Genomic DNA, 24,517 nt, shown 5'->3' on the forward strand with positions numbered 1-24,517 from the left:
TTTTTGTGAGGATTAATTGACTGCTATATCCATGTTAACTTTTTTGTTATCGTCATGACAGTAATGATTCCTGTATATTGTTTTCTGTTCAGGTGGGAATTTTATTTACGACTAAAATGTATTCCATACTCGACTGAAGACATATGTGAATTTATGGATTCACTTAAGACTTACCAATTACGGGAACACACCTTTTTTGTCACTTAGAGTCCTAATCAACACTCCCAGGGTTTCTAATCGAGGAACCCGATGCTTCCCACTGCCAGGGTGGCATTTTTCCCACCCCATCACGCTGCTGCTCGTGGGACCATCTCATGTGATTGAGAAAGGACACAGCATGTGATGGAGTTCTACCCTTTTTTGGCCATGTGAAAATTATTTTGTGTATTTGTCCAGAATTTTTAAAAAGTTTTTATTTAAACTTTTTGTTTTGAGATCACTGTAGACCTCCAATTGTATGAAATAACACAGAGCTCTTTTATACTATTTACCCAGTTTTCCCTAATAATATCTTGCAAAACTACACTACAATGTCATAACTAGAATTCACATGGTAAAGTTGAGATACAGAACAATTCTATCACCACGAGTATCCTTCATGTTGCCCTTTCCCCCACCCCTGACTCCTGGCTGTGAATAAGTCTTCCTGTGGGTATATGTGTTCATTTCTTTTGGGTAAATACCAGTAATTGGAATGGCTGGATTGTATAGTTTAACTCTCTCAGGTAATGCCATATGTTTTTTCGAAATGGCTGTATTATTTTGCATCCCTGCCAGCAATGTATGAGAGTTCCAGTTGTTCCACATCCTTGCAAGCACTTGGTACTGTTGGCTTTTTTTAAAAAAAAATGTGGTAAATACACATAACATAAAATTGACCATTTTGACCATTATTAAGTAAACAGTTCAGTGGTACTAAGGGCTTTCATGTTGTTGTGCCACCAACCCCACCATCTATGTCCAAACCATCCTGCAAAACTAAAAGTCTGTACCCATTAAAGAATAACACCCCACTTTCCCCATCCTAAGCCCCTGGAAACCAGCATTCTAATTTCCATCTCTGTGATTTTGACTACTCTACGTACCTCATATAAGTGGAATCATACAGTTTTTTCCCTTTTGTGACTGCCTCATTTCACTTAGCATCATGTCCAAGATTCAACCATGTTCGTTCAAGGTATACATATGTAACATAGGTCAGAACTTCCTTCCTTTTTCAGGCTGCTTCATTGTATGTATATACTACATTTTGTTTATTCATTCATTTACCAATGGACACTTGGGTTGCTTCCGCCTTTTGGCATTGTGATTAATGCTGCTATGAACACAGTGTACAAGGATCTCTTTGAAAACATGCTTTTAATTATTTTGGGCATATACCCAGAAGTGAAATTACTGGATGCTATACCCTTTTCCACAGCAGCTACACCATTTTACATTCCCACCAACAGTGTACACAAGGGTTCTAATTTCTCCACTTCTTGGCCAATACTTGGTATTTTCTGTTTGTTTGTTTTGACAGAAGCCATCCTTCTGAGTGTGAAGTAGCCTCTCATTGTGGTTTTGATTTGTGGTCTGGGATATTAGTTGCCGTACCTGGAAGTCACTTCAGCTTGTTTAAGCAGAAAGGGATTTATTAAGGGATATTGAATAGCTGATGGATTCTCCAGGAGGGTGAGAGAACCAGATCTGGAGCCTCCACAGCCAGAAACAATACCAGAACCGCTCTGCAGGTCTGCCTCGGCCAGACCTCAGTGCTGCTACTGCTGCCGCTGGCGCTACGGATGGCTCAGCTAGTGCTGGACGCTGTACACAAGACGCTGCATCATTCCTGCCCTGAAGTCCGGAGTTCTTCCCATTATCCAAGCCAGAAAAGTGGTTCGGGACAGCACCTGCTTCCTCATGCTGCTCTCTTTCCGACTGAGACTTGTGTGAGTGAGTGTGGTTGGGAGAGCCTGCACCCTAGCTGCTACGGAGATGGGAAGGGAGTTCAGGCCTCTGCTTTTGGAGAAACCAGATTCACAATGTGGGAAATCACTCTGACATAAGAAGGGTTTTCAAAGACAGACACAAAGCATGAGAAATACCTGCTGTACTTTCCCACGCTATTTATAGATAGGGATAATAATAGCTCATTGATTTGTTTTGAAGATGAAATGAGATCCCTCATGTAAACTGCCTAACACAGTTCCTGGCACAGAGCAGGTACCAGTAATGTTATCCCTCTCCTTTCAACAAAATGTGAGCATCACTTCCTGATGTAACATAAGGCAGCTGTGTGATACGATTTTAGGCAGCTTGAAAGAGCTCTGGGATCCCCTAATATCCTAACATAAAGTTCCATGTTATTACTTTAGCTTAAGTTCTGATCTTCAGAAAATGCAAATATCTAAAAAAAAGGTGCTATTTTAGGCTATAAATTACATATTAATACAATGCCGCATCATATGTTAGAGCACTGCCTTGGACAGTAAGACGTCTGAGTTCAAATTTCATCTCCTTATGGCTAACTGCAGGATCCTGAGCAACTGGGCTATAAATGGCAGCTCTTGACAGCAGGTTCTGCTGTGGAGCAGAAAGGAGAAAGCAGGAATGTCCTGGGCCCATGAAGGAATGCAAAGGAACTCTCAGGGAAGAAAAGGACACAGCTGCAGCCCATGCTGCATCTGGGGGCTGAATGCTGAAAGAACGGTGCTTTTTCCATACCAGAATGGCTGCTATGAGATGGGCATCAGTAAAAACATCAGCACGAGATTTTGTGGATTACTTAAGTGTCTTGAAATTCTCTTCTGATGTAGACAGCATAGACCTAGACTCACTCACACCGCTAACTAAAGTGTTATTTCCTTTCTATATTCTATTCTTTACTTTTTTAATCCACTTTATTTTTAATCTTTTAAAAAAAGTTTTATAATCTACTTAATCTACTTTTCTGATTTACCATGAGTGCCATAGTTTCATTTTACTATGTGTGAAAGAAATAGTCTAAAAATATACTATCTGGTACATAGTAGGAACCTAAATCAAACTTTTAAAAATAAAAATGCCAGTTTTGGCACAAGGAGAAGGCTTGTAGTACGTTGTTCACTCACTGCTGTTCATTTTCCTAATTTAGTCCAAAGTGGAATATTCAGAAATTCTAAGTGTAGGTGATTTAAATTGGGATATTGGGTCATTAGTTCTTCAAACAAAAGTCCTACAAGTAAGGAATAAATTCATGGGGAAAAGATTCTTTGTCCTTATTTGTATACAATGTTAGTTATGGAAATTAATTAATTATGTAATGAATATTTCTTGTAACATACAGTAGATACAAAGTTGAATTAGCACACAGTCCTTGTTCTCAGGTATTAATTCTGGAGGGGTAGACGGAAATATAACTAGTTAAAATACAGTATGGTGAGTCTTAACAGAAGCAAGTACAAAGTATGATACTAGATTATTTTAAATTATTTATATTTTAGAAAGTTATACGATAGTCCCCCCTATCTGCGATTTTGCTGGCAGAGGTTTCTGTTACCCATGGTCAACCATGGTCCAAAAACATTACACAGAAAATTCCAGAAATAGTTTATAAGTTTAAAGTCGTGCACCATTCTGAGTAGCACGATGAAATCTCACACTATCCCACTTTGTCCTGCCCAAGATATGACTCATCTCCCGACGAGCTGGTGGTAGCCAGGCAGCAGTCCCTCCTCAGGGGCCAGAGCAGGTTCTAGTAATCCTAATCTTTATCTTTTTCTTCCTTCAACCTTAATAGTGGTAACCTCTTCCTACAGTTGTTATCTAGTGTCCTATTTTTGCTTTCAGTCTTCCAATTGTGTAACAATTCCCTATATTAACTCCCCTTTATTAAAATACCTACTGTGGTTTCTGTTTTGTTGTCTGGGCCCTGACTATACCTGATAAACCTAGACTCATTACATTTAAATCATTTACTCACATTACTTTTTTCATTTTCAGAAAACTGGCAGGTACTTGCAATTTATCTGCATTTTACAGAAGACAGACTCTAAGAGTCAAAGAAAAAATTTCTTAGTGTTATACCCATGAATGGAATTACTCCATTACTGACTCACAGTACTCATTGTGAACTGGGCTTAAAGGAATTTAAGTGACCATTATTATCCACTGTGGGTCTGCAGAAACCACAAACTGAGAAATAATTATATACTTAAAAGCTTGACACAGAGTCAGTGCTTTATATAAGGCATTTACATGTTAAATGGCTGGGATGTCCTGGGAGGTGCTCAATGACCAACATAGATCTCTGGATTCTTTGTGTCCTCTAATCATCGCAAGATAATCACGGTGAAGTAACTAATCCAGGAAGACTTAGATTTGGGAAACATGACCAGGATGAAGTCATATATCCCAAATTAAATGTCATATTAAAAGCATGCTAAATATTACACTTAGCAAAATTACTGAGGAAAGAATGCATGGTTGAATATCATAATGATTTAATGGTGAGTGGTTTTGTTTTTTTAAGCTTCTCCAAGTGTGATTTATACAGGACATATGTTGCTTTCCCTTGCCCAGAAACCATTTCTCCTTGTTAAAAGCCCAATATCCATTCTTTCATCTGCTTTGGATATTTGTCTCGATGGGACTGTAGTTTAAAATACCTCATCCTCCATGACCAAGGGATAACCAAAGCTAGGCCAAGCAGATTCTCTTCCCTAGGAGTCTGAATCTGCATGAAAGGACATAGTGCAGAAGGCTTTTGGCATGGATTCTTCCTGAGTGCCCAAAGGACCGTCCACTGACTCCTGCTGATCTTCTCTGAAGCCAGTTCTTCAGCTTTTTCTTTAATCAATTACAACCAGAGAACAAAGAACCTGATACAGGAGCTTGACTCTCAATTGTGTTTATTTGTTTGCTTTTTGTTTGGTGGCTGGCAGGTATGGGGATCTGAACCCATGACCTTGGTGTTATAAGGCTATGCTTTAAGCAACTGAGCTAACTGGCCAGTCCCCTCAATTATGTTTATTACTGATACAATTTCCTCTTCCTGGAATGTCCTTCACTCCCATCTTAATGTTTCCAAATGCTGTTACCTTTAGAGACATGGACTAGTTTAATGGTTTTCTAAGATATTTGAGCTATACTTGATAGTTCTCAGTTTAAGCAGTCACAAAGGGACTGTCTGGATTCAGACACACATGGGGACCTGGAATTGATCCCAACTTTCCAACTGACTTAATGTGGGTGGTAGCTATGGATATGTGCTGATCAGTCCTCCCTTCAAGAGAGAACATGCTTGCTACAAGAAATTAGTTAACCTTCAGAATTCACCTGAGCATTGGCCAAGCTCTCTGTAAGCATCTCCTAGTTAATGATTGAGTTTTGTGTGAAAGCTGAGCCATTCCTTTCCAACACAGGATTCTTCCAGTAGGCAGAATCCTACTCTGGGGCTGCCCATTGACTGGCCATGATATTTTCAGAGCTGCACCGTAGTCTGAGGATCTATCAAATTCTTCTTCCTCCTCTTCTCATTCCACACGTATCAGATCTACGCTGAGAGTCTTCCTTACTCCTGCCCACCTGGCCCCCCTCTTCTATTATTCACATAAGGTGATTCCCCAAATAAATCCCTTGCACTTTTATTGTCTTGATGTCTGCTTCTTTAGCACCCAATCTATGACAATGGTTAACCTCTTTGGTTTTCTCATTTACAAAATACGCATCTCACTACCTACATCATAAGATTAAGGTGAAAATTAAATATTTTCCCCTAGTACAGATCTTGGCACAGATTCTTTTTAGTAAATGCTTTTATTGAAGTGTAAGTACATATAGAAAAATGCATAAATCATGAGTGTACAGCTTCTATTACAAAGTGAGAAGGAATGGAACATTTCCAGTGCATCGAAAGTATCCACTTGTGTCCCATCTCAATCATTATTCTCTAACTCCTCCTCAAAGATAACCACTATTCTGATTTCCAACACCATAGTTTAGTTTGCCTGTTTTGAACTTCATGTAAGTGAAATCATACAACATACTTTTAATGTCTGGACTCTTTCATGGAACATTATATTTTGGGGGATTGAAATCCATGTCATTGTGGATTGTTCTGTAGTATTTTGAGTTGTCAATATACCACAATTTATTTGGTATATATTTCTAGTGTTGATAGATGTTTGAATTGTTTCCAACTTTTGGCAAGTACAAATAATGCTGCTTTAAACAGTCTTGCATATGCCTTTTGGTGAACATATCTTCTGGGTGTAGATCTAGGACTGGAATTGCTGGTTCGTAAGGTATGTGTATGTCCAGCTTCGGTTTATCAAAGTGACTGCATCAATTTACACTCCTACCATAGCGTCTAAGAGTTTCAGTTGCTCCATATTCTCAACACTTCATATTGTCTTTTTTATTTTAGCCATGCTAAAATGTGTATTGCACTGTGGTTTTATTTTGTATTAGCATTGTTGTTTTAATTTGTATTTCCCTGGTAACTAATGAAGTTGAATACCCTTTCAAGAGTTTATTGACCCCTTGGATGTTCTCTTTCTCTGTTTAAGTAGATTTATTGAGGTATATTTTATTTATTTATTTTTGGTGGCTGGCCAGTAAGCGGATCCGAACCCTTGACCTTGGTGTTATCAGCACCACGCTCTACTGAGTGAACTAATTGGCCAGCCCCTTATTGAGGTATATTTTACAGACCATAAAATTTAGTCATCTTGGGTGTACAAATCAATGATTTTTGGTAAATTTACAAAGTAGTGCAACTATCATCATGATCTAATTTTAGAACATTTCCATGACCTCAAATGAAACCTCAGGTTCATTTGAGGTCACTCTCCATTCTCAACCCCTGCCACAGGCAACCACTTATCGACCTTCTATCTGTACACAGATATACCTTTTCTGGACACTTCGAATGGAAATCATTACAATATGTGATCATTTGTTACTGGCTTCTTTCACTTAGTATGTTTTTGGGGTTCATCCTCTTTGTAGCATGTAGTTTCTTTTTATTTCCACATAATATTCTATTACATGGATATGCCAGATTTTTTTTTCAGCTTATCTGAAATGTTTTTATTTCTCTTTCATTCTTTTTAAAAATTAGTTTCTTTTTTTTACACACTAAGATGTCATTGTGGAGCACTGGAGGGGGAGGGGACAGGGGGTAAGGGTGGGGTGGTGGGGCTGGCCCATGGCCGCCTCCTTCTCTGGCCTGGTTGTTGACATGGGGGGGGGCATGACTCAGGCCTTCAGCACCCACCAATCGCAGCTCGGGGGCCTGTGGGGCTTCCGGTGGTGGGTTGGTTGTTACAGGGGATTTGCCACATTTTGTTTATTCATTTACCAGTTGGTGGATATGTGGGTTGCTTCCAATTTTTGGCTATTATGAGTAATACTGTTTCATGCATTTGCACACAAGTCTTTGTGTGGACTTGTTTTCTATTGGGCAGATATCTAGGACTGGAATTGCTAGATCATATGGTAAATCTGTGTTTAACATTTTTAAGAAACTGCCGAACTGTTTTTTAAAGTGGATGTGTCATTTTACATTTCCACTAGTGATACGTGAGCACCCGTTTCTCCACAATCTCACCAGATTTTATCTTTTTCGTTTTGGCCTTTTTGGTGGGTAGTAGCATTGCAGCATGGTTTTATTTTGTAATGGTATTGCTGTTCTTAATTTGCATTTCTCTGATAACCAATGAAATTGAATACATTTTCACATATTTGTTGACTACCTGGATGTTACCTTTTGTGGAGTGCCTATTCAGAATCTTTCACCCCTTTTTCTATTGGGTTGCCTGCCTTTTCCTTATTGATTTGTAGAAGTTCTTTTTATCTTCTGGGTAGGTCTTTTGCATATGTACATAACACAAGTTTCTTTTCTCATTCTGTGGCTTATCTTTTCGTTCTTATAAAGGTGTCTAAGATAAAAAGAGGATCTTAATTTTAATGAAGTCCATTTACAACTTTTTCTTTTATAGTTGAAGTATAATGTTGTTTAAGAAATCTGTGTACTCCAAGTTCATGAAGATATTGTTTCTTTTAAAAGTGTTATAGTTTTATATTTGAGATTATTTACAATCCATCTGATATTTGTTTGTGAGGTAGGAGTCAAGATTCATTTGATTTTCCATTATTGCTTCCAATAGATTTTTCAATATAATTTATTGAAAAGGTTGTATTTTTCTTCACTTCACCGTGGTGTACCTTAGTCATACACGAGGTGACTAAGTGTGAGTCTGTTTCTGAACTCGACTGTATTTCACTGATTTGTCTTTGGGTCAGTGTTACACTATTTTAACTGCTTTATAATAACTCTTGAAATCTGGTAGCCTAAGAATCCCAGGCATGTTTTACTTCTTCAAGTTTGCTTTGACTATTCTTGGCCCTTTGCATTTTATGCAAATATAATTTTAGAATCAATTTGTAAATTTCCACAAAATATCTGCTGGGATAACAGAATTTTTTGATATCTTTACAATACTTACTCTTTTAATTCATTAACATGGCCTAATCTGCCATTTATTTCAGTCTACATTAATTTCTTTCAGTGATGTTTTGCAGTTTTCAGTATAGAGATCTCACATCTTTTATTTTACTTATTCTTAGAGATTTGATGGGCTTCTATATTAGAAATGGTATTCTTTTAAAATTTCATTTTTACTTTGTTTATGGCCGGTGTATATGGTTTTAAATTTTGATAGTGCATTCAGCTGCTTTTCTAAATTTACTTATAATTTCTAACAGTTTATTTGCAAATAATGGTATTTTTATTCCTCTCCAAATCCTTTAATCTTTTACTTTTTTCCTAAGTTTTTTGGCATATTGAACGGGCTAGGACCTCCAGTATGATGAATAACAAGTGGTGAAAGTGAGAATATTTGACTCATTCCTGATGTCAACACAGTAGATTCTTCAGAAATATTTCTTGCTCATCTCCTAAGTAAGATTCATTTGGAACAGTTTGAAATTCTCAGTAAAACATAGAATGATCCTTTCTGCTATGGTTGGTATGGAAGAGGTTTTTTTCTTGACACAAGATATTGGTTATTTCTATAATGAAAAAGAATATAAGGAATTAGAAAAAAAGCCCCATGTTAAGTCCACCAATGTGTAGCATACAGAAAGAAACTAAAGAATGAAATTGTATCCTCTAGGATGTTAATGAATTTCTTGGTGAAAAATAAAGAAGCCAATTCTGCCCACCCCCACACCTTGGGTCACTATTATAAGCAAGAAAATTTAATGCACATTATCTCATTTAATCCTAACCACCATATGAATTGGCCATTATTTCCAACAGATAAGGAGATGGGGGCCTAGATGGGTTGAGTAAGTTGTATAAGGTAAGTACTATAAGGTAAATGCGTACTAAGTGGTTCAGTTGGTTAAGTGGCAACTGAGTGCTACATTGAAATGCGTAATCAATGTGTGCTGTAGAAATTCTGAAGAAAATAACCTGGATTACGCAGTCAGAAAAGTTATGCTTTGATCTGAGTGCCTTGAGTGAAGGATTTAAATTTCTGGTAAAAAATCAGAATTTCAGGTTGAGAGAGCCATTATGAATCCAACAATGAAGCTGGAATGCTAATGGTCTCTTTGTGCCAGGGTGTTTGGTGGAGTAGTGGGAGAAAAGCCTGGACAAGAGGCTTAAGCCAAAAAAAAAAAAAAAAAAAAAAAAAAAAAACACTTTGATGAAAATGTTTTCTCTCAGAAGACCTACTGGATTTATGTAACTCAGCTTTTTCCTCTCAATTACTTTTGCCTCCTACATCACTCATGCATTAGCCATAATCAGTTAACATTTATTGAATGCCTATGTGTAAGATACAGTATAAGAAGATGGACTTTTTATATATGTTTGTTCATACTGTTTCATGTAGGGGTTCATGCTTTTACTTAGTTTTAACATTAAAAAAAATCAAATGTATGCTTGTACATAAAGAATTAAAGTCCTGTAAAATTTCATTCCACATAAAAGCATGCCCCTCCCTCTTCTCTTCCTTCTAAAACACCTTTCAGTAGTTTATCTCCATGTCACCAATTCTTTTTTTATTCCTCCCATCTAAGTGAAAATTTGTATCCTTTGACCAACATCTCTCTTCTCAACCCTACCTCCAGAGCCTGGCAACCACCATTCTACTGAGATCAACATTTTTAGATCCCACATATAAGTGAGATCGTACAATATTTGTCTTTCTGTGCATGGCTTACTTTACTTAACATAATGTCCTTAAAGTTCATCGATGTTGTTGCAAATGATAGGATATCCTTTTTGTTTTAAGGCCAAACAGTATTCCATCATGTATGTATAACACATTTTCCTTATCCATTCATGTTGATGGACACTTAGGTTGATTCCACATCTTGGTTATTGTGACTAGTGCTGCAATAAACATGGGACTGCAAATATCTCTTGATATACTGATTTCATTTCCTATGGGTATATATATGCCTAATAGTGGGACTGCTATGTGATAATTCTACATCACATAGTAGTTCTATTTTCAGTTTTCTGAGGAACCTCCATACTGTTTTCCATAATGGCTGTACTAATTTACAGTCCCACCAAAAGTGTTCAATGGTTCCCTTTCCTGCACACCCTCACCAACACTTACCTTTGTCTTTTTGATCACAGACATTCTATAAGTGTGAGGTGATATCTCATTATGGTTTTGAGTTGCATTTCTCTGATTAGTGATGTTGATCTTTTCATATATTTGTTGGCCATTTGTATGTCTACTTCTGAGAAACGTCTGTTCGGCTCATTTTGCTCATTTTTAAATCAGGCTATTTTTTTTTCTTGCTATTCAGTTCCTTAAATATTTTGGATATTGACCCTTTATCACCTGTATGGTTTGCAAACATTCTCTTCTGTCCCACAGTTTCTCTCTTCACTCTGTTAATCTGTTTCCTTTGCTGTGCAGAAGTTTTTTAGTTTGATGTAATCTCTTGATTTTTAATTTTTAGGTATCATCCATTGATTTCCCACTGTGGAAGATGAGGACTTCGATAACCTTTTTAAAAATCTCACCTCCACACCACCACGTCCTCTCCCAATATAGTTATGTTGTAATTTTGATTAGATTTATATTTATTTACATTATTATGCCATTCAACCACTGTCCATAGTTTTTTTCTGCACAACATTTTGCTTTCCTGGATTAATTGCCAGTTGTTTGATTTCAATCTTAGGTAAGTTTTTGCTTATTGAACCCTGGAGCCTCAAAAACACCTCTTCCAGTCACCTCTGATTTCAGCCACAGAGGCAGTGGAAGTTCCATGGGAGCTCAGACACATCTCACACACTTACACTTTTTACCTCAGGGCCGTCTCTGACACCTAAGGAGCCTACTTGGCCCATGTGCAAGCTGCTTCATGTGTAGGGAGACAATGCCCTTGGCAGCAACTCGACCAGTGAGGAATGAGAGTCTGTAAATAAATGCTCCAGCCACTTGTCTTTTAGGAGACAATCCTGGGAGCTATCACATAGCTTCTTAGAGGACCTGGTGGAATCAAGATCCCATTGGCCATACACAATGACCTCAGTAATGTACTCTTATATTGAGTTTTCCTCTTTCTCCATCTCAATATTACAAGTACCTCACTCTTATTTTCTGGGATCTCTAAAATAAACTTATCCATGTTCTTGTCTCAGGCTTTGTTTTAGGAGGAAACTTTCACCCTGATACTTGTCTATCTCTTAAGATACTGAGATGCAGCAGGTATATTATTAATCTTTCTGAAAAAGTATCTCAAGGATCTTCTGATATGCTTCAGTACATTTTCTATGCCTGGTATAGTGGTCATCCTTAAATAACCCATCACCATCATTTCAGGATTTCCATCATCTCTCTCCTGTGCTAAATTGTTTTCTACATCCTGTGTCTTCGTTTTGCTTGGTTTATGCTCTTACATTTATGAAGCACATCCCCTAGAAGCTTCTTGAGAAAGGGTATATGGGAGGTAGTTTTTTGAGACCTTGTATACCTAAAAATGTCTTTATTTTACTCTTATTATTTAGTCAGATACAGAACTTTTAGTTGGAAAGTTCTTTCAAAATTTTGAAGGCATTGCTTTTGTTGAAACTTTTTAAAGCCATTCATTACTCCATGGTATTTGACCTTCTCTTTTTTTTCTGCAAACAGCACCTTCTCTTTGACCCGTGTCCTTGAAATTTCATAATGATAAGTTTTGGTATAGGTCTTTTTCATCCACTGTACTCTTTCAGTCTACAGTCTGATGTTCTTCAGTACTGGAAAAATTTCTTGAAATACTCTGATTTCTTTTGTTTTCTCTGTCCTTTTTGGAACTCTAGGAGATTGGACATTGACTCTCATGGGCTGGTAATTTTCTTTTTTTCTTCAATATTTGAATTTATTTGTCTTTTTGATTTATTTCCTGAGAAATTTCCTCAACTTTATATTCTAATTCTTCTAATTGAGTTATTCATATTATTTTCCAAGAGCTCCTTTTGTTTTTTGAAAGCTCTTTAAAAAATATTCTGCTCTTGATTCATGTTTGCAACATCTTTCTGAAGATATTTTCTCTTTTGACATTTTCCTTACACTGTTTCCTTTAAGTGCTTTCTCCCCAACTGTTTTCTCTTTTTCACATAGAGGCTTTCCTACAGATATCTTATGACTCTTGATTATTTGCTCATTTTTAATAGCACAGGACTAAGAAACTGACTGCAAGCTCTAGACATGTATGGTGGTGGGCATGCCAATGATGATTTTCACTGTAGCATTACCTAGCTGGGCAGTTTAGCTAGGATGCCTCTGATATCAGGATCTTATTTACTTCTTTTCACTTGCATTGGCCAGATTTCACAGAAGAGACTTCCAATATTCTATTAGGATGGCGGCCAGGATTCTGTGAGAAGAGGAGGATGTTGGTCTTCGTATCCATCACGTGGATGTTCCCTGTTGTGAGGATGGTCCCCCTGCCATCTACTGTATCCAGTATCCATCAGTCTGGAGGCCCCATTTAGCATATCCAAAAGAAAGAGCTACACACTTACTGAAATCATATCATATGTGCATTTTTAAAGAACAAATACTTTATATTTCATTTGTATAACATTTTATTGTTTGCATATTGCATAGTGAAAAGAACAGAGTCAGAAGACTCATGGTCTGGCTAAACCACTACTTTGCTGTGTGAATTGGGTACGTCTCTTAACCTTGCTAAAACCCTTTTATCCTCATCTGAAAAGTGGAGATGATAATATTTATTTTACAGAATTGCTAAAGAGTGAGATAGTTATACTCTTTTCCTCTCCAGTAACTGGTCAGAATAATTCTATAGTTTGCTACTGCTAACTCCTTCTTTATCATCTCAATGCTAATTATTCTCAATAAATGCACAGACAATGGGTACCAATGTAACATTTCAATTTTGAATACTAACATTAGCAAAACAAAAAACCCCTCAAAAATAGCCCTATTCTTTCTTATTTTTAGAATACTGTTTTTTACGATACTTATTTATACTATCCCATAAGGAATTCAAATTCACTTCAAGATTTTTTTTCCTTAAACCTACTCAAAATGAATACCTACATATGTGAAAAACCCAAGATTACTTGCTTTACAGTTTCCCCTCTGGCACAGTATAAGCAAAATACATATCATGGGCAGTTAAACACTTTTCCCTTACATTAGGGATGATAATATATATGAAGATTAATTTCTTATGCATTATCCCTAATGTAAAAAAAAAAACCAACACAGATATATTATACTGCTTGTCAAGAATACATACACATGGTAGTCACACCTAGACATACACACCCCTTCTAAGGATATTTCAACCATCATCATCTTCTGTATGACCCCTTACAACTACTGATAGTTGAAAATACAAAATTTCCTTTTAGGGCAATTCTGAATGAAAACTGTATTATAAAATACTTTTGTTAAACAAAACTGCATGAATGTGTTGAATTCCCAAACACACTGCCTTTAACCCCTCAAATTACTACATTTATACGGTAAACAAAATTTATACACGTTATAAAAAAATTTAAGCTGCTCTGCAACCTTCCTTTGCTAAAAGTTAGATACATTACACCACTCCAGCAAGAGATTAATAAATAAGGATTAAATATTCTATTTTACAAAAACATACAGAATGGCCAATGTAAAAGTGAAAGGCTTGTTTGATAACTTCTTTATCAAATTATGTTCATTAAGAAGGAATAAGACATGGTATAAAAGGATAAAACAGTCCCTAAACTGATCTCTCTGAAGATAATCATGAGTTATCCCAAAATACCTCGGCACCCTTGTTACAAACATTTTTTTTTTTAAAAAGACTGTGTTTCCTGGAACCTAGAAGACTATTTGTCTCATAGCTTTTATTAAGCAAACTTGATATAACCACCACACAGTGGCAAGAGATAGACTAGCTGTTTCCAGCTACAGAAAATATTGAATTCTACCCTAAAGTACATATAGGTCATATGAGATATAACCCATAAAAGTTAAAGCAAATCATAGTGCAGTTTGTACTGAATTTCCTTAAAATATTTCTGCTTTCAATGAAGAATATTCATTTTCTTGTCATTTGAGATCAGTTTCTGTTGCTTAGTAACTATTTTCATGTCCAGCCAAGATGTAGAGATTGCTGTGTGCAGAAGGATTTTCTGTTGGTCTACTTTCCAAAACGACAACCCTGCAATTAAACCAAAACAAAAGGCTTAAGAGTAAAAACAGATTTCATGCTTCAAACACTAATATCAAACCAGGAAAGAACATCACTGTTCATATTATAAGATTACATAAAGATCACAGATGCACAGTCAAATTCGGCTTTATATTTTATAGCTTAAAAATATAACTGAATAAGAATTGAAGAATACAAAATATTAAAAACATTTTGGGATAGTTTTGTTATCTTATTCCACCTAAAAACAAATTTGTTTAATCATATGTACCAATAAAAGGTATAATATTGTAGTGGATTGAATTATGTACACCCAAAACTCCCTGAAACTTGAATTGTGTCCCCCACGTTTTAAGTATTAGAGACTTAGCCCCCACTGTGACTGTTAAGAGGGTGGGAAATCCTATTTTGGTAATTGAAAGGTGGAGCCTTGAAGAGGTGACTGGATCGTAGCACCACTGTAGTGAATGGATCAAAAATGGTGGTTAGGGGTGTGGTTCTGAGGGCTTTAAAAGAAGAGAGTCGTCTCTCTCTCTCTCTGCTTCCACTATCTTGCAATGCAAGACCCCTAGGTTGCTGTTGCCACCACCAGATGGATTTTGGACTTCCCAGCCTCAGAAACTGTAAGAAATAAATGTCATTTTTCATTATAAAATAGCCACTTCCATGTATTTTAAGCAACACAAATGGACTAATACAAGAATGCTGTAAGAATTTACACTAATAGGAATAGGATGGATGAAGGGCTAAGAGAATAAAACAAGACTCTAAGAGACACTCATCCAAACTGTTCTTCAAGGTATCTGAAATTAATGGTTAAAGAAAAGGTACGAAATGGGGCCCCTCTCCTTTGTCCCTGGAACAAAGGCAGGGAAAGCATCTAAGGACTGAGAGAAAAAATCATTCAATCAAGTGCCATACCATAGCATTTTAATTGTGGAGAAGAGGGGTTTGATAACAAAATGAAAAATATGAGTGGTCTTCAAATTGGTCATGGAATGATTCATATTATCTTTTAATTCTATTTTGCCATGACCTCTTTGAAGTACTCTTGTAATATACCTATGCAGAGAAAAAAGTCTAGAGGTGGAATGGGAGAGGAGACTGCAAACATATTTTATATTTTTCTAATGTATGAATTTTCTACAACTGGCATGTTACTAATGTTTGTGATGAAAACAATAAAAAAGTAATATATTCTTTACACTATGCATCATTGGATGATTCACAATTCTTTTGTCAGCCTTTCCTGCAGAAGCAAAGAGCCTCCCATTCTTGTTCTAGTGCCATTTACCAGGTGGTCCTGAATTCATTCATTCATTCGTTTTTTCTTTCCCTCTCTTGTTTTTTTCCTGGACTAGTTACTAAGTTGCCATGCTTTGTGAGCTTACCTTTTCAACTCAGGAAGGTAGTCATCATTTTCCAAAAAATCTTTTTTCTCCTTAAACTCTCTTCAACATTTTTATGGAGATATAACTCCATCCAGATCCCACTCCCCTCCTTATGTGTCTAATATTTAAGCAATGATTGTGTAAACTTGAAGACCTGAGGTTCTCAGTCTTTGTCTCAAAATGAATATGTATTACTACTATAGCCAATTTTGCTGAAGGAGAATAAAAGCTACTGAATTTTTTTCATAAGATTACCATCTTATTACTGTTTTGGCACTTGTGTTTTATTTTGATCACGAAGAAACCATATAAATTCCTTCTAATGTAGACTGACCTTAGAAACTAAGTTGACCATTTTTCCATGTAAAAGCAAATATCAGGAGGTGCACATTTGTAATAGTTAATAGAAGGCAACACACCAGGAAGAAATGATGAAAACAAAGGGACCTGTTATATCTGTCATGGTACTCGGGACATAAACACCTACATTTTGTCTTGAGTATAACTGTCTCTAGAATCATGATCGTCATACTGACAAAAGATTGCTTAATCAACTTACTAAAATATTATTCATTCTCTCAATAAAGCTATGGAGAAATTTCTCTAAGTCAATGAGCCTTCTAAGGGTTTTGCTTAAAATACAATTACAGGTTGACAACATAATCAAACCTTTGCATTTCTTTGGCAATTAAATCAATACAACCAAACTATTACCTGTCTGACCCTAACAAGCGGAAAACTCTTGTTTCATCTGAAATCTCCTGGGTAACCTATGAAAGAAAATACCTATCAGTCACACCATACTCCCCATATTGCTTAAAAAATAATTAAAAAAACCATTTAGATAGAGCAATTACCAAACAGAATGAATTTTTGATAGACTCAATTCCTTAAGTGAAATAAATTTCAATAAATTCTTTTTTGACTGTCTATTATAGAAATGAATCAACATTTATGGAACATCTGGTATGGGTTAGGTGCTTTCCTAAGAAGAACATTTTGTGATATGCATTATAATTCCCATATTACTGAAGAAGAAACTAAGGCTCAGAGAGGTTAAATAACTTGTTCACCGAGATTTGAATACAGATTGTTGGACTGCAGAGCCTATGCGCTTTCTGTTGTATCACAATGAAGATGCCTGAGGTAACGCTCTGTGGCCCATCTGATTTCAGCATAGCTGTGGTGGACACTCCCAACCACCAGTGTCTCATATCTATGTATACTACGGTGTTTTTCTGCTCAGTTTTCTCCAAAGTTGCAGAAGGTGCTCAGCCATGTACAGCTACTATCCCAAAGTGTGGGAGTGGTACCCGTGGGGGCAACCCTTAACCAACGTGGGACAGTAGTTGCTGCATAAATACTCCAGTCTCCTCACCTACTAGTGAGTCAATTCTGAGTTGCTCATGGATTAAGCCCTGGTTGTCCACAGTGGGAACCAGCTTAATATTAACGTGCTCTTTATTGGCTTTTTGTCCCTCTCCGTTTTACATTTCTCGCTCCATGTGTAATCTACTACCAAATAAAGTACCTGCACTTGAGTCCTTGTCTTAGGGTCTGCTTTTGGAAGAACCAAACTTAAGACAGAATAGATATAAAATAAATAATAAATATAGTCTGGTATCAAGGAGTTTGCAGTCTAGCTAGGAAGACAGAATTAATAAACTTGAATCAGAAAATAAATTACATGCTATACTAAGAGGAGTTGATTTTCTGAGTATTAAGTTCAGAGATGTTCCAATCATTGTGGACTAGAGTGGCTGAACATTACTTTATGAAAGACGTTAAGACTTCAGCTTGGTTCAAGTTGAAGGATGAGAATATAAGCAGAAAGAAAGAGGTCAGCAAGACGAATTCAATATAGATAGTTAGGAAACAGAATTTGTACTTGATACGGTGAGAAACAGGTATCTTCTGTAGATTTCTAACCACAGAATGACACAATGATAATAGCATTTATGAACAATTAAATTTATCGCAATATGTAGGACTGTAAATTTCATCAAGTGCAGGGGACCTGGTGACATTTAGTGACATGGGTCAGTAACTAGATAAACTGACATATGCAAAGACAGTTGATTTATTTCATTTTCTCCTGGAAGCATTTTAATTCGGCATTCATATAAGAGGTAGAAATATTCATTTATATAAAAATATGAGTATGGATAAAAATAAATTCAAATAGAAGATGATTTTGAGGTTTAAAGTAAGTCCACAAATTCATGAGGTCATAGTGCAGAAAAATCCTACAGGTACTCAAACAAATGGTTAATGTCTCTGTTAGTATTAACTACTAGTATTCATCCCTCAAGGTGAGAATCCAAACCTCATTTCCTGCATGAAAGGTATACTGATTATCTCAGCTGGAAGTGATTTTAGAGACCCTTCAAATCCAGGCTTTGCCATTTAACTACTTATGGAGAGTTACTTAACCAGTCTGTACCTGTAAAAATGGGAATATAAATAGTATTTACCCTCGCTGGATTATTTTGAGCCTTAAATGAGCTAATGTTTGTAAAGTACTCAGAAAATATTAGGTATTATATCAAGGCTCAATATTATTTAAAATAATAGTATTTTGGACATAGTTGGCACTCAGTATTTACTAAATGAGTTAATTTTTAGGTTTTCCTTAGTCCTGTGATCCAATACAAGTTAATTTAGAATTTTAAATATAATATTAAAAAATATGCTACATATTTACAGATCATGCAAAACGCTTACTAAATTTCAAAAAGTTTTTAGCAAGCTTAGCAAACATATTTACAAATTACAAACTGGAGGAGTGAAATTGTGTAAACTTATGTTTTGCAATTCTTTGTGGCCACTGAGAATTTAAAAATATAATACAAAAGTGAACATACTTGAAAGGAAAATACTGGTTCTTTTGCTCTACCAGTTCATATTATTAAAGGCACGAAACATAGTAATGAAGGTTCAAAGAGGAAATGCATAAAATGAACATTTCAACATTTAAAATCATTAGTGGGAGTCAGTGGAGGTAATTTGAGAAAACTTACCTCATCTGACTTGAAGCTTTTACCCTGCATCCCATGTTTCCAGAAAGCCAACACACTGTCTTGAAGACATACTAAAAAAGACAAAGGAGAATCAAAACAAAACTAAAGAACACAGCACTTCACTATAAATTTCCCTGTTTTAAATAAATGATAATATAAGGTTATTCAAGTGCCTAGTGTAAAATTCCACTGTCTAGACTATTATTTCTCAACATTTTTGTGGCTAAGACATGCCTAAATTTAAGTAATTTATCGAGGCAGGGTTATCCAAGTTTTCAAAGCTATATAATATGCATTCATTTAAATATGAGCTAAATTCTGATAAGCTGGATATCAGCATATTAATTTCTCTTTCACATGCTGTATCTTTTGTCTTACATGAAAAAAATCATAAAAACATATGTAAATGGGTTTTTGGATTAAAAACATGGTTATTTAAATACTGTCATATATTCAGAAGTAGTTATTAAGCAAGCATCTTTTATTTATATTCACATTTTCCCTATTATAAAATTAATTTTTAAAAATAAACCTGATCTGTAAGTCAATTCTTATAAAATTCTTGGTATTTGACCAACTATTATAATTAAAGTATTAGAAATAATTAAATAGAATTAGAAAAACATAAATAAAGGTGATGGGGAAAAGTGACTGGAAATGATTTATATTTCTTGCTAGAATGTTGATTCTGAAAAAATGTTAATGTAAGAATGTTCTGGAAACTAGCTCAATAAAAATAAAAATATCTGACAATTACAAATCACACATGTTTAACTATGACAAATTAAAAACACAATTACTGGTTTTATGTTTAAGAGGTGACTTACAGGGACTTTTTTTATCCAGGAAAATCCTTTTAGTTATTCCAAGGTTTACTTGTAAGAAAAGATGGTAGACTAGGAGGAACAAAGTTTTGTGTGACAAAATTCCCTACATAATTTGACCTATATTTTAAAGGTGGTGTTTCAATTAAAATGAAGAACTAAGGCTCTATATGTCAGAAAATCTCTTGAAAATATTATATTTTAGAAACTGGCACATAATATCCAGTACATAAAGGAGTAAAAGAAGAAATATCCAAAATTTCTTTTGTACTGGCATCTATAGAAAGTTTAGGTTTTCTGCTATTAAAAATTAAATTTCCTAATTGTAAGCAAAATATTTTTATATAAGATATCACACAAAGGCACACATATTTTGTGATAGGGCAAATCTCCAAGGTGAAAACCACATATTAAAATATTTTTAAAAACCCCAAACTTTCTAAATAGTAAAAAACATATTTTTAAAAGTATATACATTCAATTACAAAAAAAAATTTACATTTTTTTATGGACCAAATAAAAATTGCTAACTTCATTTTAACTCCTTTCTTTAATTTCTGGTGAAATCATATCATAAATTGTTCAAAAGGTTTCCAACCACAATAGTTTTTCCATAAGTTCTAATACTCTTGGGGAAAACACTGACATACAATCAATGAGGATGCAAACAATGATAAACTGTAATAATTTACCTCATAAAATAAATGAGTATTACAGAGTAAAACACTCATTGATAAGGAAGAAATTAAAATAGCATGTAAGTTTCCAAGTTCTGTGGGAAGCTAGCTCGCTTGCTCTCTATACATACATACGTATGTACATATATACGTACATATGTATGCATACCTAAAAGCAATAACACACACCAACCAGAATCTTAAATGCAAAGAATTATTACATATGTAATACTGTTATCACGGACAGAACACAAATACCTTCATGATTTGAAAAGAACTGAGAGAAGTATAATTCACTTGATGCAGCAAAGGGAATAATGGAAGAGAAATTTTTTAAATGATTACAAATTTTAAATATTCAGGAAACAACAAAAGATGTGTTATTGTCTAGATGTGCACTGTCCAATGTGGTAACAACTAGCCACATGTGGCTATTTACATTAAAATATAAATAAATTAAAAATTTTAATATGAAAATTAAAATGTAGCACTAGCTGTGTTTCAGGTGCTTAACAGCTACATGTGTTTAATGGCTGCTGTATTTAAGAGCACAGACAGAGAATATTTCTATCGTTATGGAAACTTCTATGAGACAGTGCTGGTCTAGACAACCTTAAGTACAGAGTGAACAACAACAAAAAACCCAATCATTCCAAACTTATTAAGCAAAAAAAGGAGACTTACCTACAGATTCAATGCGAAAATCAAAACTTAACTCAGAGGCCAGTTTCTTACTTGATTTTAGTTTTCCTTGTAGATTTACAATTTTTACAAATTCTTAAAAAAATGAAAAACAAGACTGAAAAGGAAAATCTGCCAAAATAAGTGTAACTTGATATATGGATTTTAAATGAATATCAAATAATATTCTTAATAAAGGTCAACTATCTTGAATTAAGCATACCCATTGAAAAATCATTAATATATTCTTTAAAAGATAATATAAGAGTTCTTCTTTTGGTAAAAGGCAATTATGCTATTATTTTCTCTTTTATACTATATCTATTGAATATTTACATTCTTTTTTGGAGGCTGGCCAGACAGGGATTGAACCCTGGACCTTGGTGTTATCAGCACCACTCTCTAACCAACTGAACTAACTAGCCAGTCCTACATTCTCATTTTTTAATTTCCTCTTTAAAAATGGCTACCTTGGTGTCTTAACTACGTAACCATAAGAGTTAATTTTTTTCCCTTACATATTATACAACATACGGTAAAGTAATATTTGCAGTAGTCATTCATAACTTTACTATATGAGTTCTATTCTGCAAAGGTACACAGGGGCAAGAAATAGTACCCTCAAGGGCAGTAAACTCTGGGATGGGGAGTGTACATAAATAATTCTATTTCTCTTTTGCCCATAATAATTTCACCATCTTAGCTCTGATTTGGAAGATGCCATTTCTCTGCATTGCTTTCTCATCTGTCTACTACCATGATTTGAGATAATAGGACTATCTCCACTGCCGCCCACTAAAACTGACTTATAAATTGTACAACTGACCAAGAAGGTTGGCTTTCTATTTATCTCGATTAATTGGAAAATGGAGGGCCTAGTTAATAAATGTTTTTTTAAGAACTGTGATAAGATATGTAAGTCACCAAAATGAAAATTAAGCACAATTTATATTCCTTTGATGACTAGGAAGGTATTTAGGGATTTAACATTAAAGGTTCAGCATTATTAAGATAAATTCTGATTATCTGAGTATATGATTAATTAGTACAAACTTTCTACTTGTTTGGATAAAAAAATAATTTATCAAATTCACTTAAGGGTAACCAAATACCACTCCAATCTTATCAGTATTTAGAGTCAAAAATTCCTAACAAAGTGATGACGGCAAATGAAACACTGTAGGTTTTACTCATTTCTAATAGTAGATGATCTTTATGATTATATAAGGTAAATCTGCTAGAGAACTCTTCAGAGAATAGAAATTAGGAGAGAAAAACAGGTAAAATCAGTAGTAAAGCCATCTTTAAAATAACTCTGAAGACATGGATAGGTCCAACAATTTAAAAACATTAGAATGGACCAATTATAGCAGACATCGCTAAATGTTAAATATAATCTGATGTCTGGGTGAATTCCACCTTGTAGGATTTATTGCACAAAAAGAAGGTGGGTTTTAAGAACCAAAGCTTTGTTTGCAAAATCAAAATAATACCTGTTGCTACAGTTTTTTCTGCCTCTCTACTGCTCTATCACTTCTATCAGAACCACCCTTCCTTGCATCAAAAGAATCATTATTAGCAGGTGGAGGTGCTGAATCTGTAAGTACATTAGAATTGTACACTGACATGACCCCAAAAGTTCATGTAATATAAATGACCATATTAGTATAACCTTCTATTTTTTTTTTTTTTTGTCTTTTTCGTGACCAGCACTCAGCCAGTGAGCGCACTGGCCATTCCTATATGGGATCCGAACCCGCGGCGGGAGCGTCGCCACGCTCCCAGCGCAGCACTCTACCAAGTGCGCCACAGGCTCGGCCCTAACCTTCTATTTTTCATGGGTATGAGACAGAACAGTTTTACACATTTTACCTCAACGTTATGGTAAAGTTTTAATATGTTACCAATTAGGCCAAATATAAAATAAAAATAAAGTCACAGAGGATAGTACTGACAAATAGATCAATTATTTACTATAGCTGTAGCCAATTTAGTAGGTTCTTCTTCAATAAAACCATGCCACTTAAGGAAGAAAAGTGAAAATCTTGAATTATAGTTTAATAGAACCAATTTCATTAAACACTGTTTTATCAAGACTAGTTTACTCAAAATAAACTTTAAAATAGTACTTACTGTCTAAACACACTAAAACGGTATCTCTTTCCAACTGTGTTACATGAATGGAATCTAACTGTTGGCTGCCTTAGGGGGGAAAAACAAGGTGATGGTTATATAATATGCTTTTAAAAACAGCTTAGAAAATAAACACAAATTCTGACTTTGGCTGGGATTTAAAACTAGTCTTTGAAATTTAACACAAAAATTATTTTGTAATATCTTTCAAAAAATGGGCGTAAGACAATTTAGGAGAACACATGTGACGCCTAACATGGCTAACTGAGCTGAGAAAAACTCACTATTACATTTACTACCTCAGTCAGTTCTAGAAAGGTGAGTTACAAAAATAAAATGAAGCAAAGGCTAAGTATGCAGAGGAAAGTGAAATGCATGCTATACAACGGCTAGATTTTGCTCTGTATTCTGTATAGCCAATGGAACATGGAAACGAGGTCAATTAGGTAAAACTAAAGCATCCCTGAAATAAAAATAAGCCAGCGATTCAAAAAAGCACAAGGATTAATGAAACTATGATCACAGAAAAGTTTTCCTGGTATTTGTGTATGTTTATAGGTGGGTGGGGGTTCCTTTACAAAGGGAACATTGAATAACATAGCAATGTCTTTGCAGGAAGCAACTCTCATCACTTTGCTGATATTCACAGGGCTTCTTCTTAACATCTGCTAATAGATATGATGACATTTTTGCAAAACATTTTTAGTAAAACAATTCACTTCAAGCACTCAAACTGCTTGAATAGTCTAGCTGAATCTAAGGAAAGGCATTAAATTATTTATAAAAGTCATTCTTAACTGTCCATCTTTGGGAAGCCTATTGGCCTTCTCCCTTGAAAACTGCACATTCAAACATAAACAAAACTTTATATAATATTTTGGGGTGGTTGTGGACCTTCCAAAGCCATATATTGTGAAGAATCTATATCTACAGAATCAATAAACTATATGATTTGTCCCTTAGGCAATGCTCCACAAAATACTTTTCTCAGCCAATCTATGTCCATGGATTCATTCAACAAATATTTATTGGGTGCTGACCATATACTAAGCATCATCCATGGAGATAAGGATACTGTGAAAACAAGTCAGACTATACTAAAAGTCTTGGAATAGGAACTCATTTCAGTGTTACAACTA

General features: G+C 35.2%; 1 protein-coding gene across 1 annotated transcript in view; it reads right to left on the reverse strand.

Annotated features, from left to right (window-relative positions):
* Nucleotides 1–13,079: 13,079 nt before the first annotated feature.
* MAP4K5 (mitogen-activated protein kinase kinase kinase kinase 5) overlaps nt 13,080–24,517 on the reverse strand; it is a 106,655-nt gene continuing 95,217 nt past the window's right edge. The window contains exons 29-33 of the mRNA XM_063088839.1: nt 23,379–23,447; nt 21,249–21,341; nt 19,064–19,134; nt 16,758–16,813; nt 13,080–14,661 (exon numbers count right to left, since the gene is read on the reverse strand). Coding sequence (XP_062944909.1) covers nt 14,574–14,661; nt 16,758–16,813; nt 19,064–19,134; nt 21,249–21,341; nt 23,379–23,447 — 377 coding nt within the window. The 3' untranslated portion in view covers nt 13,080–14,573. The remainder of the gene's footprint in view (nt 14,662–16,757; nt 16,814–19,063; nt 19,135–21,248; nt 21,342–23,378; nt 23,448–24,517) is intronic.

The sequence above is a fragment of the Cynocephalus volans genome, chromosome 3 (genome assembly GCF_027409185.1).
Source record: "Cynocephalus volans isolate mCynVol1 chromosome 3, mCynVol1.pri, whole genome shotgun sequence".
NCBI classification, from domain to species: domain Eukaryota; kingdom Metazoa; phylum Chordata; class Mammalia; order Dermoptera; family Cynocephalidae; genus Cynocephalus; species Cynocephalus volans.